Source organism: Rhinatrema bivittatum, chromosome 8 (assembly GCF_901001135.1).
Source record: "Rhinatrema bivittatum chromosome 8, aRhiBiv1.1, whole genome shotgun sequence".
Lineage (NCBI taxonomy): Eukaryota > Metazoa > Chordata > Amphibia > Gymnophiona > Rhinatrematidae > Rhinatrema > Rhinatrema bivittatum.
In genome coordinates this window covers 80,691,691-80,709,301 of record NC_042622.1, presented here as the reverse complement: position 1 = coordinate 80,709,301, position 17,611 = coordinate 80,691,691, and the positions used below count along the sequence as shown (strand labels likewise).

Genomic DNA, 17,611 nt, shown 5'->3' with positions numbered 1-17,611 from the left:
ACGCTCCGTGATAGCATCCATACACAAGGGAGAGTATCTGGCGTTGCTGGACTTGACAGAAGCTTATCTGCACATACCCATTCATCCGATCACCAGAAATTCCTACGATTCGCGATCCTCGGACAACACTTCCAGTTTTGTGCTCTCCCGTTTTGGCCTCGCCAAACCAGAGTTTTCACCAAGGCGATGGTGGTGGTGGAAGTGGCCCTTCAGCACGAGGGCATACTGGTTCATCCCTATCTGGACGACTGGCAGATTCGGGCGAAGTCGGAAGCTTTGTGCAAAGCTGCGGTCCAGCGAGTTCTTCAGAGATTGACTTCCTTAGGCTGGGTGGTCAAGTCCCGACGAGTCATCTGATTCCTTCCCAATCCTTGGAGTTCCTGGGGGCCAGGTTCGATACGATCTTGGGCAAGGTTTTTCTTACAGAAGAGAGGCTTTCCAAGTTGGTTTCCCAGGTGGATTTATTCAGATCCATGTCACGTCCCAGCGCCTGGGATTACTTGCAGGTTCTGGGGTCGATGGCTTCCACTCTCGAGCTCATCCCGTGGGCCTTTGCTCATATGCGTCCTCTTCAGTCTGCGTTGCTCTCCCGCTGGAGTCCGCTTTCCCAACAATTCCAGCTTCGTTTACCACTGATGGAATTGGTGCGCTCCAGTCTACATTGGTGGATGTGTCCGGACCACTTGCATCGGGGAATGGACCTGGAGATTCCCACGTGGATCGTGGTCACTACCGACACCAGCCTCTCCGGCTGGGGAGCAGTGTGTCGGGGATCAGCTGTGCAGGGCCAATGGACAAAGACAGAATCCTCCTGGTCCATCAATTGTTTGGAGACCAGAGCAATTCGGCTGGTGTTACAGGCCCTTCTCCCCTTGTTGGAAGGGCTGTCGGTGAGGATACTGTCCGACAATGCCACAGTAGTAGCTTACATCAATCGTCAAGGAGGAACCAGGAGCAGTCCGGAGGCACAGCTGCTGATCGCCTGGGCAGAACAGCACCTGTACAGGATTGCAGCCTCCCACATCACCGGGGTGGACAATGGGCAGGCAGATTTTCTCAGTCGAAACCAGTTGGATCCAGGAGAGTGGGAGCGCTCAGACAAGGCTTTTCGTCTTCTGTGCAAGCGTTGGGCCCAGCCCTCCATGGACCTCATGGCAATGTACCGAAATGCCAAAGCCCCTCACTTCTACAGTCGGCGACGAGAACCGGGGACGGAGGGAGTAGATGTTCTGGTTCTGCCCTGGCCAAGGGACATTCTCTTGTACGCCTTTCCACCGTGGCCGTTGGTGGGAAAAGTGTTGTGCCGAATCGAGGTTCACCCGGGCACAGTAATTCTAGTGGCTCCGGAATGGCGACGGCGTCCGTGGTTTGCGGATCTTCTGACTCTAGCCGTCGACAGTCCGCTACGGTTTCCACCATCCCCGACTCTCCTGCGTCAGGGGCCCGTCTTTTTCGGAGAGGTAGATCGCTTCTGTCTAGCGGCATGGCTTTTGAAAGGCAAAGGTTGAGTAAGAGGGGTTACTCACCAGCGGTTATAGCCACGCTCTTGCACTCCCACAAAACCTCTACCTCCAGAGCATACATTAGGGTTTGGGGAGTGTTTGAGTCCTGGTGTCTAGAGCATAGCTTTAGTCTTCCCAAGGCCTCAGTCCCGGAAGTTCTGGATTTTCTTCAGGACAGTTTGTCCAAGGGTCTAGCCTTTAATTCCCTGAGAGTACAGGTAGCGGCACTAGGTTGTTTTAGAGGTAAGGTGCAGAGGGTGGCTCTAGCTTCGCATCCCGATGTTGCTAGGTTCTTGAGAGGGGTTAAGCACTTGCGCCCTCCAGTTCGCAATCCCTGCCCTTCCTGGAAACTTAATTTGGTTTTCCGTGCTCTTTGCATGGCTCCTTTTGAGCCCTTGACGGGCGACCCTGAAGGACCTCACTTTGAAAATTGTGTTTTTGGTTGCTATTGATTTGGCAAGGCGCATTTCAGAGCTCCAGGCGTCGTCTTGCAGAGAGCCTTTCTTAAGAATTACGGAAGCGGGTATGTCATTGCGCACGGTTCCCTTCTTTCTTCCCAAGGTGGTTTCTGCTTGTCATTTAAATCAGTCGGTGGAGCTTCCTTCATTCGTGGGTCTAGATTCCTCTTCGCCAGAGGCCAGAGATTTGCGAAAGCTAGATGTGAAGCGGGCGTTGTTGCGTTACCTGGAGGTCATGAACAGTTTTCATCTTTCGGACCATCTTTTTGTCTTATGGAGTGGACCCAGAAAGCTTCCAAGGCAACTATCGCCCATTGACTGAAGGAGGCTATTGTGTCGGCAAAGCTTGTACAGGGCCGGCCGATCCCGGTTGGACTTAAGGCTCATTCTACACGCTCGCAATCAACTTCGTGGGCTGAATGTCAACAGGTGGCAAATTGAGATTTGTAGGGCGGATACCTGGAAGTCTACCCATACTTTCGCGAGACATTACAGACTTGATGTCCGGGCACCTGAGCCTGGGACATTCGGAGCTCGTGTTCTCTGAGCGGGACTCTTGCAGTCCCACCCTGGTAAGAGAAGCTTGGGTACATCCCAGGAGTCTGGGCTGATCCGGGTACGTATAAGGAAAGGAAAATTGGTTCTTACCTGCTAATTTTTGTTCCTGTAGTACCACGGATCAGCGGAGAGTCCACTCAGCCGGTGGTTAATCAGTTATTGCTGTTAGTTGCATATGCCCCCCTATTCCGGGTCAGAATTATTGGGCATAGCTTGATTTCAGTTACATGTTTTCAGTTCCTCTGCTCTTCAGGGGGGAGGTTGTTCAGAGTACAGTGTGAATCTTTATTATTGTTCTGCTTGGGTAGAGTGGAATACTGACACTCTAGGTGGCACCTCAGGGGTATACGACAGAGTCCACAGAAATTGGTCTGTCTCCGCCTGCTGGAGGGGAGGTAAAACCCAGGAGTCTGGGCTGATTCGTGGTACTACAGGAACGAAAATTAGCAGGTAAGAACCAATTTTCCTATACATAAAGGGATTATAGATCTTCTCAAAGGGGGGGCAGTTTTAGTCTCTTCCCCCCCCCCCCCCCCCAAAAAAATCTTGATAGCAGGCAGGGCTGGGTTTCGTGCCCTAAAGCCTCAATACCTGGAGAGTTTTAAAAAAAAATACCCAGTGGGTAGGGGGGATTTACTAGTGGGCCGGTCCCTCCCCCCTACAATTCCAGAGACATTTCATTCCTCTGAAGGGAGCTGCTATTAATTGTTTGGGCCCAGGGACGTACATTCCCCTGGTTAATCGGCTCCATTTTGAAAAAAAAAAAGCCTGCTCTAATCTCCTGGGTCTCCGGAGGAATTTATTCTTTTGCCCAGCTGATTTTTAAAGTATTACCATGCCACAGGGATCGCGGTGTTTGGCCTGTGGAGAGCCGGCAATGCGGCTCTCCTGCAAAGGCCTCTGTTACCGCTGCATCCCCAGGGGAGAAGGGCCTTCACAATTGCCTGTTACAGGCAAAAGGTTGTCTTTGCCGCAATCGCGCGGCTCAGGAAGGAGTCAGTCAGCTCAGTTCCAACGGCTTGCCCCGTCCCTGATAAGCGCAGCCGTTTTACCTGCTTCTGGCTCTGATGCTGGGCAGGGCTCTGGGGAGGGGATCTCCCACCGCAGCTTTTCCCTCCTAATTTAAGCCCCGAAAGGCCTCTTGATGTGGAGTTTGATGACCCGCCTCCTTCTGCCTTGCCTCCGGGGGGGGGGGGGGGGGGGGGTTTTGCTGCTGCATAAAGCTTATATGAAGGCAGAGGCAGATTTGGATTTGCAGCATTTTCCACCGGCAAAGGTCCCTAGGCCTGCGGGAGGACAGGTGGTTCCTAGGACTCCTCTACCCCGGCCAGACCCTGTCGTGGTGGTACCATCACCATCTAACCCCCCGGACCCCACGCTCCAAGACCCTCCCGCAGCGGACGCTGCGACACGAGCGATGATGTTGACAATTCTGCTCCAGTGGAAGAGGATGACCCACGGTGCTCCAGTTATTTCGCAGGGAGGAGCTGGAACCTCAGATTCCTCATGTTCTGGCCGAACTTGATATTCAGACTCCACAGCCAGTGGCGGAAACTTCCTTAGGTGATCCTGTTCTGTCGGGGCTTAGGCTCCACCTAAAACATTCCCTTTTCACCCGATGCTCTTGCAGCTTATGACCCGGGAATGGGCTGCGTCTGAAGCCAGTCTGTGGGTTGTTAGGGCCATGGAAAAGCTGTATCCACTTCCAGAGGCGTCCTTGGATCTACTTAAAATCCCTAAAGTGGATGTGGCTGTTTCGGCGATCGCCAAGTGCACAACCATTCCTGTGTTGGGAGCAGCAGCCCTTAAGGACCTCCAGGATAGGAAGCTAGAGGTTCTCCTCAAAAGGATTTTTGAGGTATTGGTGCTAGGCATCAGGGTGGCCGTGTGCTGTAGCCTCATGCAGAGAGCTACTCTTAGATGGGTGCAGCAGTTGCTCACAACTCAGCTTCCCCCGGTGGAGGCGGAACAGGCGGACCATATGGAGGCGGCAGTAGCTTATACAGCGGATGCTTTGAATGATCTCCTATGTACCTCTTCGCGCACGATGGCCTCGGCAGTTCTGCTAGGAGGCTTCTTTGGCTCTGCAACTGGTCAGCAGACGTCTCATCGAAGTCTCAGCTGGGTTCCTTCCCGTTTAAAGGAAAGCTGTTATTTGGTGATGATCTTGGAGCATCTCATTAAATCCTTGGGGGACGATAAAGTTTACAAGCTCCCTGAGGACAAGCCCAGGTCTTCACCCCTTCGGCTCGTTTCGGGGTCGCTTTCGGGGTCAATGCCGTTTTTGGGTAGATAGGGCCCCATCTTTTGCTCCACGACCAGCGTTGACACTGTCCCAGGCTTGGGCCCATTCCTTTCATGGGAGACGGCCTCCGCGTGATGGAGTCTCCCAAGGATTCTCCGCAAACAAGTCTACCCAATGAAGGTGCGCCAACCCATTCCTCCATTCCGGAGATCGGAGGGCACCTCTCTCTGTTTCGCGAGGAATGGGTTAAGATCACTTCGGCTCAGTGGATTCTAAACATCATAGAACACTGTTACGCTTTGGATTTTGTTCGCCCGCTACAGGATCTTTTCTTGGTGTCTCCTTGCGGGTCCCGAGCAAACCCTGTGTCGCTTGAAGGCTCTGGGGGCGATCATCCCAGTTCCGCCGGACGAACGTCGGACCGGAAGATACTCCATTTATTTCGTGGTCCCCAAGAAGGAGGGCTCCTTCCGTCCGATATTAGACTTGAAGGTCAACAGAGCACTTCGGGTGCCTCGCTTTCACATGGAAACCTTAAGGTCCGTCATTGCAGCCGTCCACAAAGGCAAATTTTTGGCCTCTTTGGATCTGACGGAGGCTTATCTTCACATAGGAATCCAAGAGCATCATCGGAGGTTTCTGCGGTTCATGGTCTTGGGCGAGCATTATCAGTTTCGGGCGCTTCCGTTCGATTTGACGACGGCTCCTCGCGTATTCACCAAGGTGATGGTGGTAGGTTGTGGCAATGACTCTCAGGTGGGAGGGGATCTTGGATCACCCCTATTTGGACGACTGGCTCATTCGAGCGAAGTTGGAGGATCTTTGCAAGGTGGCGGTTCAGTCGGTATTACATCGTCTCCACTCGCTCAGATGAGTAGACAATTTCGCGAAGAGCCAATTGCTACCTTTCCAGATGTTGCAATTCCTGGGAGCCCGTTTCGATATGGTGGTGGGCAAAGTTTTTCTTCCACAGGAGAGGATAGTCAAGCTGATGTCTCAGGTATGCCGTTTCTTGGCCCTCCTTTTGCCCAAGGTATGGGACTATTTACAGGTTCTTGGCTCTATGGCATCTACTCTGGAGTTGGTTCCCTGGGCCTTTGCTCATATGAGACCTTTGCAGAGGGCGTTGCTTTCCCGCTGGGATCCCAAGTCCGAAGAGTTCCACTTGCCCCTCATGGATCCCGCCAGGACCAGTCTCGATTGGTGGTTAGTGACCGATCACTTACAACAGGGGATGGACCTGGAGAATCCCCAGTGGATGATTGTGACAACGGATGCCAGCCTCTCTGGTTGGGAGGCAGTCTGTCAGTCGCGATCGGCACAAGGACAGTGGACAGCTCAGGAGTCCACGTGGTCCATAAATCGGTTGGATACGAGGGCGGTTCATCTAGTGCTGCGCAGATTTCTCCCGCTTGTTCGGTGTTAGTCGGTGAGAGATCTATCCGACAATGTGACGACTGTGGCGTACATAAACAGACAAGGAGGAACAAAGAGTTGACCAAAGGTCGCCAAGGCGGACAAACTGATGTTCTGGGCGGAACGCAGTCTGGTCCGGTTGATGGCGTATCACATAGTCTGAGTGGACAACATTCAGGCAGATTTTCTCAATCGCCAGCAGCTAGACCCCGGAGAGTGGGAACTGTCCAAGTAGGCGATGCGGCTCTTGATTCGTCGGTGGGGCGTGCCCTGTCTGGATTTGATGGCAACTCGGCTGAACGTGAAGGTGGCTCGTTTCTTCAGTCGCAGAAGGGAGCACGGGGCAGAAGGAGTAGATGCCCTGGTCCTTCCGTGGCCCTGCGACGGCATAGCTCTCTGCTTCAACGGCAGGGGAGAAGAAAAACTGATACTTCACACATCCAGCAGAGCTCTCTGCTTCAACGGCAGGGGAGAAGAAAAAAGGGTTTGCACTCACAAAGAGGGGAGTAGCTGGCTTGTTACGGCGGTTACTACCCCAAACCAAATGTGCCTGATACTTCACTTTCGATGCATATCCAGCATGGCTCTCTGCTTCAACAGCAGGGGAAAAGAAAAACTGATGCTTCACGCATTTCCAGCATAGCTTCAACGGCAGCGGAGAAGAAAAAAGGATTCGCAATCACAAAGTGGGGAGTAGCTGGCTTGTTACGGCGGTTACTACCCCAAACCAAATGTGCCTGATACTTCACTTTCGATGCATATCCAGCATGGCTCTCTGCTTCAACAGCAGGGGAAAAGAAAAACTGATGCTTCACGCATTTCCAGCATAGCTTCAACGGCAGCGGAGAAGAAAAAAGGATTCGCAATCACAAAGTGGGGAGTAGCTGGCTTGTTACGGCGGTTACTACCCCAAACCAAATGTGCCTGATACTTCACTTTCAATGCATATCCAGCATGGCTCTCTGCTTCAACAGCATGGGAGAAAGACTGATACTTCACGCATATCCAGCATAGCTCCCTGCTTCAACGGCGGGAGAGAAGAAAAACTGATACTTCATGCATATCCAGCATAGCTCCCTGCTTCAACGGCAGGAGAGAAGAAAAACTGATACTTCACGCATATCCAGCATAGCTCCCTGCTTCAACGGCAGGGGAGAAGAAAAAACAACCAATAAGGGCTGTATAACATAGTCTGGGTACAACAAATAAGCATGGGTGTAGCTTGCTTATTGCGGCGGTTACTACCCCTACTGCCCCTAACTAATCAAGCTAGATATTTCACTTGGATGCAGCTCCATCACTGCTCTCTACATTAATGGTGGGGGTGGAAGGGAAATAGAACCAAGAGCTAAGAGAAACAGATAAGTATGAGAGAAAAAATGTGTGAAGCTTGCTGGGCAGACTGGATGGGCTGTTTGGTCTTCTTCTGCCGTCATTTCTGTGTTTCTGTTTCCTCCTTGGCCATTGGTGGGAAACGTCTTGAGATGAATACAGTCCCAGCGGGGGCCGGTTGTCCTCGTGGCCCCAGAGAGGCCACGGTGGTTCGCAGATCTGATCAATGTGGCGGTAGACTGTCCCTTGCTTCTCAGTCACCTTCCAAATTGATTTCGACAGCATCCAGTATTTTTTCATCAGGCGGCTCGCTTTTGTCTAGCGGCTTGGCTTATGAGAGGTGACAGTTGAGAAAGAAAGGGTATCCGGATGCGGTTATCTCCACTCTGCTACGCGCACAGAAGACTTCTACTTCTCTCACTTACGTTCAGGTATGAAAGGTTTTCGATTCATGGTGCAGCGGGTTGAAGGTGTCCCCGCGTAAGGCCACTATTGTGCACATTCTCGCATTCTTACAGGACGGACTGAAGAAAGGACTGGCATTCAGCTCCCTCTGGGTTCAAGTAGTGGCGTTAGGCTGTTTGAGGTAAGGTTGACAGTACATCCCTTGCAGGACACCCAGATGTGACGCATTTTTGGAAAGGAGCCAAGCATTTACACCCGCCGTTGCGTACAGTCCTTCCTGGAGTTTGAATCTGGTTCTCCGAGGGCTCTGCGGTCCACCCTTTGAGCCTATCAAGCAGGCGACGTTGAAGGATTTAATGCTCAAAGCAGTGTTCCTCATGGCTATTTGTTCGACCAGGCGAATATCTGAGATTCAAGCGTTGTCCTGCAGGGAGCCGTTCTTGCAGATCTCGGACTCTGGGGTTTCGCTTAGGACGGTGCTTTCCTTTCTGCCGAAGGTGGTATCGGCATTTCACGTGAATCGGTCAGTAGAGTTACTGGTTTTTCCCGATTTGGATCTGAATTCTCCCCAGGCTCATGATTTGAGGAGACTGGATGTCCGGGTACTGCTTCGGTACTCGGAAGTAACTAGTGCTTTTCGATTGTCAGACCATCTTTTTGTCTTATGGAGCGGTCCTAAGAGAGGATGCAAGGCATCCAAGGCTACTATTGCCTGATGGTTGAAAGACACTATTGCTTCGGCGTACATATGTCACGGGCGGCAGGTGCCCGATGGTCTTAAGCTCATTCGATTAGATCTCAAGCAGCATCTTGGGCAGAAAGCCAATGTGTTTCGCCGCAGGAGATTTGCCGGGCGGCTACTTGGAAATCTTTGCACACTTTTGCTAAGCACTACCGTTTGGACGTTCGGGCTCCAGATGTCTATTCCTTTGGCAGCAGTGTGCTTTGAGCAGGACTCTCCGGGTCCCACCCCATTTAGGGCAGCTTGGGTACATCCCAGCGGTCTGGACTGATCCTGGTACGTACAGGGAAAAGAAAATTTGGTCTTACCTGCTAATTTTCATTCCTGTAGTACCAAGGATCAGTCCAGACGCCCGCCTAGGGGTATTGTATTCCGGAGAGTCCACTCAATTTATTTTTTTCTCTCTGCAGGGTTTAGGAGACTATGAAGAGTTTAAAAAAATAAATAAATAAAACAGAATTCTGTATGGAAGTATCTCAATCCATACTCCTTTCATGTATGTAGTTTTCACAGGTTATTTGTTCAGATAAATTCTCTTGATCTAGTCATTGGTGGTTAAATTTACTTATTTCTGCTTTGATATTGATTATACTGAGGGATCGCAGGTGGCACACTGGATTATCAGAGAGTGCCTTCAACTTTTTTCTCTGACTCCATCTGCTGGAAGGGAGACACAACCCAGCGGTCTGGACTGATCCTTGGTACTACAGGAACAAAAATTAGCAGGTAAGAACCAATTTTCCTATGTGATTTACAACAAAATGATGTATTCATAATGACAATATTCTTCATAAATATTATATTGAAATCAGAGGTGAAAAGCCTGCCGTTTCTTCAAAACGCTTCCCACTTGTTGCTATCTCTGCATCTGATATTGACTGTTTTCTCAACTCTATTCCACCGAATGGTGAAAAGCCATCTCAGCATATTGTAGCGAACATTTTCTCAACTGTCGATCCTTAAGACTCGCAACAAAGATGTCTCCATTTTGCCTCATACAAGACTTCATCAGGGGGAATATCTAAAATGTGCAATATTTATACAATATATTTATAAATATTTTTATTTCAAAAATCAATAAGAGATTTAATGGATATAACACCCCCCCCCCCCCCCCCCCAAAAAAAAACAAAACCCTACCTCCATACCACAAAGATTGTTACATGAAAATAGGCTATCTCCGATGCGGCTGTCTGGGAGCGGGAAGTGTTTTGAAGAAACGGCAGTTTCACCTCTGATTTCAATATAACATTTATGAAGAATATTATCAATATGAATACATAATTTAAATAATATTTTATGAAGCATAATTATTTCATTTGTTGTAAATCACATGCAAGATATCGATGCTGTGGGTGTTCAGCTTCTCCTGTAACAGGCGACTCTTTCTATGTTTTTATTCAGACATGCTTTGGTTGTGTTTGGAGGTCTCCAAGGGTTAGAGGCAAGTGTGGACAGTGACCAGAACCTTAAAGTCACCGATCCTAGTGTTCTATTTAACATGTACCTGAATACATGTCCCAAGCAAGGCAGCCGGACTATCAGAACGGAGGTATGTCCCCCCACCACATACGGCAGTGCAGTCTGTAATGTAGTGAGAAACTCAAAGTCCTGTAGAATTTTGGGTGAACTCTGAAGAGTTCACACAAAATGGCTGGCAGAAAAGGGCTCATAGAAAGCAAGGCTATTTCTGGGTAATGCAACACCTGCTGTTTGAGATGCATGAGACAGTGATCTTAGTGGGGAAATAGGAGTGTGTATAGAAGAGCAGTGGTTCTCAGCATTTTTCCCATCGTGACACACTTGACAGACCACACTCAGATTGTGTGACACTCTACTCATTACAATTCATGGTGGAAATAAAAAATAAAGGCCCAGTATTATTTTTATTGTTAAGGATAACACAAGGGAAAGGCAAGTACTCTGTCTGAACAGAAATTGCATAAATGGTAAACATCCCATACCAAAACACCAATTTCCAGTACTCAAATAGTAACCACTTTACCTAAGAAAAGGCAACACTGAAAATATTTCACCAGGCCTTAAGACACTAATACACCTCCTGTTAGGAAAACGGACTAAGCAAGCTGCTATAGAGCCCTACACAGAAACTACACGCCATGTGCAGACCCTTACCTAACAAAGAATAGAGACCAAAACGCATAACTAGATGCATGCAGACAAAAACTGAATTGGAAACAGCAACAAGCCAGAGTCTCTGTATGCAGTGAAACAAAGGGAAAAATGCATCATCAGTCCTTATAAAACAGATCAAGAAATATAAAATCAATAGCAGCAAAACCATACTAACAAAAAGAACAGATTATTTCAAAACAGCTGATGAATGGAATATCCAATAATTAAAAACTCATATCAAAACTTTCTAGATACCAATAAAATATTTCAAAATAGCAGACACAAAGACCTTTTAATGAAAGATAAGGATAAAAAAAATGCTTTGCTCTACATACCTGGGCATGTTTGATATCCAGGTACCCTGAGCTTGTTTTGAATTCGCATGGTTTGCTTGCAACTTTCTCCTCTCTCCGTCACACACAACATAAGAACATAAGAAAATGCCATACTGGGTCAGACCAAGGGTCCATCAAGCCCAGCATCCTGTTTCCAACAGTGGCCAAACCAGGCCATAAGAACCTGGCAAGTACCCAAAAACTAAGTCTATTCCATGTAACCATTCTAATGGCAGTGGCTATTCTCTAAGTGAACTTAATAGCAGGTAATGGACTTCTCCTCCAAGAACTTATCCAATCCTTTTTTAAACACAGCTATACTAACTGCACGAACCACATTCTCTGGCAACAAATTCCAGAGTTTAATTGTGCGTTGAGTAAAAAAGAACTTTCTCCGATTAGTTTTAAATGTACCCCATGCTAACTTCATGGAGTGTCCCCTAGTCTTTCTACTATCCAAAAGAGTAAATAACCGATTCACATCTACCCGTTCTAGACCTCTCATGATTTTAAACACCTCTATCATATCCCCCCTCAGTCGTCTCTTCTCCAAGCTGAAAAGTCCTAACCTCTTTAGTCTTTCCTCATAGGGGAGTTGTTCCATTCCCCTTATCATTTTGGTAGCCCTTCTCTGTACCTTCTCCATCGCAATTATATCTTTTTTGAGATGCGGCGACCAGAATTGTACACAGTATTCAAGGTGCGGTCTCACCATGGAGCGATACAGAGGCATTATAACATTTTCCGTTTTATTCATCATTCCTTTTCTAATAATTCCCAACATTCTGTTTGCTTTTTTGACTGCCGCAGCACACTGAACCGACGATTTCAATGTGTTATCCACTATGACACCTAGATCTCTTTCTTGGGTTGTAGCACCTAATATGGAACCCAACATTGTGTAATTATAGCATGGGTTATTTTTCCCTATATGCATCACCTTGCACTTATCCACATTAAATTTCATCTGCCATTTGGATGCCCAATTTTCCAGTCTCACAAGGTCTTCCTGCAATTTATCACAATCTGCTTGTGATTTAACTACTCTGAACAATTTTGTGTCATCTGCAAATTTGATTATCTCACTCGTCGTATTTCTTTCCAGATCATTTATAAATATATTGAACAGTAAGGGTCCCAATACAGATCCCTGAGGCACTCCACTGTCCACTCCCTTCCACTGAGAAAATTGCCCATTTAATCCTACTCTCTGTTTCCTGTCTTTTAGCCAGTTTGCAATCCACGAAAGGACATCTCCACCTATCCCATGACTTTTTACTTTGCCTAGAAGCCTCTCATGAGGAACTTTGTCAAACGCCTTCTGAAAATCCAAGTATCTACCGGTTCACCTTTATCCACATGTTTATTAACTCCTTCAAAAAAGTGAAGCAGATTTGTGAGGCAAGACTTGCCCTGGGTAAAGCCATGCTGACTTTGTTCCATTAAACCATGTCTTTCTATATGTTCTGTGATTTTGATGTTTAGAACACTTTCCACTATTTTTCCAGGCACTGAAGTCAGGCTAACCGGTCTGTAGTTTCCCGGATCGCCCCTGGAGCCCTTTTAAAATATTGGGGTTACATTTGCTATCCTCCAGTCTTCAGGTACAATGGATGATTTTAATGATAAGTTACAAATTTTTACTAATAGGTCTGAAATTTCATTTTTTAGTACCTTCAGAACTCTGGGGTGTATACCATCCGGTCCAGGTGATTTACTACTCTTCAGTTTGTCAATCAGGTCTACTACATCTTCTAGGTTCACCGTGATTTGATTCAGTCCATCTGAATCATTACCCATGAAAACCTTCTCCATTACGGGTACCTCCCCAACATCCTCTTCAGTAAACACCGAAGCAAAGAAATCATTTAATCTTTCCGCGATGGCCTTATCTTCTCTAAGTGCCCCTTTAACCCCTCGATCATCTAACGGTCCAACTGACTCCCTCACAGGCTTTCTGCTTCGGATATATTTAAAAAAGTTTTTACTGTGAGTTTTTGCCTCTACAGCCAACTTCTTTTCAAATTCTCTCTTAGCCTGTCTTATCAATGTCTTACATTTAACTTGCCAATGTTTATGCTTTATCCTATTTTCTCCTGTTGGATCCTTCTTCCAATTTTTGAATGAAGATCTTTTGGCTAAAATAGCTTCTTTCACCTCCCCTTTTAACCATGCCAGTAATCGTTTTGCCTTCTTTCCACCTTTCTTAATGTGTGGAATACATCTGGACTGTGCTTCTAGAATGGTATTTTTTAACAATGACCACGCCTCTTGGACATTTTTTACTTTTGTAGCTGCTCCTTTCAGTTTTTTTCTAACAATTTTTCTCATTTTATCAAAGTTTCCCTTTTGAAAGTTTAGCATGAGAGCCTTGGATTTGCACACTGTTCCTTTTCCAGTCATTAAATCAAATTTGATCATATTATGATCACTATTGCCAAGCGGCCCCACCACCGTTACCTCTCTCACCAAGTCCTGTGCTCCACTGATAATTAGATCTAAAATTGCTCCCTCTCTCGTCGGTTCCTCAACCAATTGCTCCATAAAGCTATCATTTATTCCATCCAGGAACGTTATCTCTCTAGCGTGACCCGATGATACATTTACCCAGTCTATATTGGGGTAATTGAAGTCTCCCATTATTACCGCACTACCAATTTGGTTAGCTTCCCTTATTTCTCTTAGCATTTCACTGTCCGTCTCACCATCTTGACCAGGTGGACGGTAGTATACTCCTATCACTATAGTCTTCCCTGACACACAAGGGATTTCTACCCATAAAGATTCAATTTTGCATTTAGTCTTATACATGATGTTTATCCTGTGAGACTCCCGGGTGCTCCTCTCTGTCATTGCAATATAATTTGTACCCCGGTATAGCACTGTCCCATTGGTTGTCCTCCTTCCACCCTGTCTCTGAGATGCCAATTAAGTCCATGTCATCATTCACTGCTATACATTCTAATTCTCCCATCTTACTTCTTAGACTTCTGGCATTAGCATACAAACATTTCAAAGTTTGTTTTTTGTTTGTATTTTTATTCTGCTTTTTAATTGATAGGGATAAGTTAGAATTTTTTAGCTCAGGTGAGTTTTTAGTTACAGGCACTTGGACTACTTTTCTAATTATTGGAACCTCACTGTCTGGATGCCCTAATTCTAATGCATCATTAGTATCCTTTAAAGATACATCTCTCCGAACCATGCGCTGCTGCTGAGCGACTGTCTGCTTTCCCCTTTGTTCTAGTTTAAAAGCTGCTCTATCTCCTTCTTTTTTTTTTTTTTTTTAAATTCTTTATTTATTGCTTTCAAATTATTACAATAAACAACATTTATACAAGAAAAATTATATCATATTTGTTAACTGTTGATTTGGTAAATTCTCAAATATAAATCCACATTAAGAAATAACATCTCATCCAGCAGTTAACTTACATGATTATATTAAGGTAAATAAGTGAAATCCTTACTTATCTATGAACGGTTAAAAAGGAAAAAGAAAAAGAAAGAAAGAAACTATCTTTCAAGTATTATCACATTTAGGACCCAATTTACTCTAATGCCGGTCTATTTTCCTTCGAGGAGATCTTTGAGACCCACTGGATCTACAAAGGAGTATGTCTTACCCATGTAAATGTAATGTTAGGTTAGAGGGTATCTTAAACTAAAATATCCCCCTTGATCCACAATTGTTTTCCTATATTGTAGAAAGGCTTTTCTACGAACTTGTGTGGCACGAGTTAGATCGGGAAAGATCCATACCTTTTGGCCATAGAAATTAACAACTCTATTCCGGAAAAAAGCTCTCAAAATATTTTCCTTATCTGTAGAAAAAGCTAGTTGAACCAAGAGTGTTCTCCTTATACTTATTTCTAATTCATCCTGCGATTTCTGAAGCAAATCAGATAAGTCAATTGACTCTTCTCCATTATCTTTCACCTTCACATCTTCTAATTTTTCTCCCATTGCAGTTTTTATCTTTTTATCCCCCAGGTAAAATGCTTTTACAATTACCGGCAGTGTTTTTTCAGGAAATTTTAATATCTGCATTAAATAGTTCCTGAATAACTCTAATGGGTCCAATTTATTAGAAAAAGGAAAATTATTAACCCTTAGATTCAATGATCTTACAGTGTTCTCTAAATTCTCTATTCTTTTATTAACTTCATCTTCTACTTTTATCTGATGGACTTGGATTTTTTCAACATATTTTAGTTACAGGCACTTGGACTACTTTTCTAATTATTGGAACCTCACTGTCGGGATGCCCTAATTCTAATGCATCATTAGTATCCTTTAAAGATACATCTCTCCGAACCATGCGCTGCTGAGCGGCTTTCCCCTTTGTTCTAGTTTAAAAGCTGCTCTATCTCCTTTTTTAAAGGTTAGCGCCAGCAGTCTGGTTCCACCCTGGTTAAGGTGGAGCCCATCCCTTCGGAAGAGACTCCCCCTTCCCCAAAAGGTTCCCCAGTTCCTAACAAAACTGAATCCCTCTTCCTTGCACCATCGTCTCATCCACGCATTGAGACTCCGGAGCTCTGCCTGCCTCTGGTGACCTGCGCGTGGAACAGGGAGCATTTCAGGCTCTCAATCAAGCACATATACCCATGCTTTTTCTCTCTCACTTATATAGGTTCTTTATCACATTTGCACACATGCTGTCTGTCTTTTCACTCTCACACACACAAGGTCTCATTTACACGCTTACACACATGCTCTCTCTTTCACTTACACACAGGCTCTCACTCACATACTCTCTCACCTACACTGACACACACAGCTCTTAACCATATATACATGTAATCTCTCTCACACATACAGGTTCTCAATCATACACTTACATTCGTTATCTCTCACAAAGGATCTCAATCCCACACATACTCTCACACAAGCAGGCTTTCAATCACTCACTTGCATACATGCTCACACTACACACATGATCTCAAACACATATGCTTGCTCACTCTCTCCCCCCACCAAACTAGCGCCAGCTGCAGCCTCCACTCCCAGCCCTTGCGGCCTTGAGAAAGGACTCCCATCCACCATGGGGGCTGAGGTTGCTCCTCTTTTGCTCCACGCTACTCTTCTTCAGGCCAAAGCTGCACGCACTAGCATGGTCTCTTCTTCCCAAGTGCGTGGCCATGGGGGGGGGGGCGGGAAGAAGAGACCCTGCTGGTGCCACTGACTCCAGCTCTCCTGCCGCATTCCGCCCGGGCTATTAACATTTTAAGCCTGGGCAGAGGAATAGTTCCATTTCGCGGGAGCAGCGGGGGACCGGGAAGTGTGGCAACTTAACTGGTTGAGAACCGCTGTATTAGAGCATGACATAGGCAGGTGGGGATTGGGGTGAGGGTGTGGGTGGTGGACCCATAACTCTCTTTTAGTAATTCTTCCTGAAGGTCTTGGACTGTAATGGTACCAACTGCAGTGTTTTGTGTTTTTAGGAGGCAGTTCTGATCTCTCTTTCGGTGCTGAGACCCAAGATTAATGCAGCGTTTGAGCTTCTCAGTGGAAGCTGAAAGAAGAACCAGCAGGTGTTAGGTCAAATGTTCAACACCAGCCTCTTTTCTTTGGGAGCTGCTGCTGCAGAGACAATGCTCTGTACCTGCCTGCAATGAATTAGAAGAACAGACAGGATTGTTGCAGTTTCAACTAGTCTTCCATTAACAGTGAGATACTGGAAAAGAAAAACGCAGCAGTCGACACTGGAAATCCTGCAGCCTCCCCTATGCAATAGTGCAAGTGGAGGCTAGCCCAATCCTGGAAGTATAGAAGAAAACATCCAGCTGAAGGAGTTGTTGTCTTTACCTTTCAACAGCAACCACACACACTAAACAGTGCCAAGCATTGGGGAGAAGGAGATTTTGTTTAAAAGTAGAAAATAACTTCATATCATCTGCTGTTAGTTATCAGAGATTAACACACTGAATGAGTCATCTAATGTTGAACCAATGCTGCTTCCTTTATTCTGTTGATCAGTAGAAATGTTTTATCTTTTTTTCTGTAAATAAAGGAAACCCTTGCAATATTGTCCTCAAATAGAATATACCAAGCAAGAAAGGAACAGTGAAAACACAATAACAGTGAACCATATATACAGAATGTTTAGATAAAGGATGTCAGCACGCTGTACAAAGGTGCAGGACCACCTAAACAGTTGCTGCTTTGTAAACCTATGGAGTCAATAATGGTCTTTTGAAAGTAAGGAGCAGGCCTCTAGACTGATTAGTATTCCAGGAATGAAAATTAGCAGGTAAGAACCAATTTTCCTTTCTTGTTCAACCTCAGATCAGTCCAGACAAGTGGGATCTACCCAAACTCCCCTACACTGGGCAGGCACCCGAAAGACCCACCCGCAGCATACGCACCCCAAACACCACCACCTCTGGCTCCCGAATCTCCAATCGGTAAGGTCCAACATCTTAGCAGGGGGTACTCAAAAATGAAATCAGACCCCTCCGAGGGCAGCAACAGCTGGAGCA

At 46.3% G+C, this 17,611-nt stretch overlaps 1 protein-coding gene across 1 annotated transcript in view; it reads left to right on the top strand.

The window, feature by feature from the left end:
* SPOUT1 (SPOUT domain containing methyltransferase 1) overlaps positions 1-17,159 on the top strand; it is a 51,126-nt gene extending 33,967 nt beyond the window's left edge. The window contains exons 12-13 of the mRNA XM_029612872.1: positions 10,063-10,210; positions 16,574-17,159. Of these exons, the coding sequence (XP_029468732.1) occupies positions 10,063-10,210; positions 16,574-16,648 (223 nt within the window). The 3' untranslated portion in view covers positions 16,649-17,159. The remainder of the gene's footprint in view (positions 1-10,062; positions 10,211-16,573) is intronic.
* Positions 17,160-17,611: the final 452 nt, after the last annotated feature.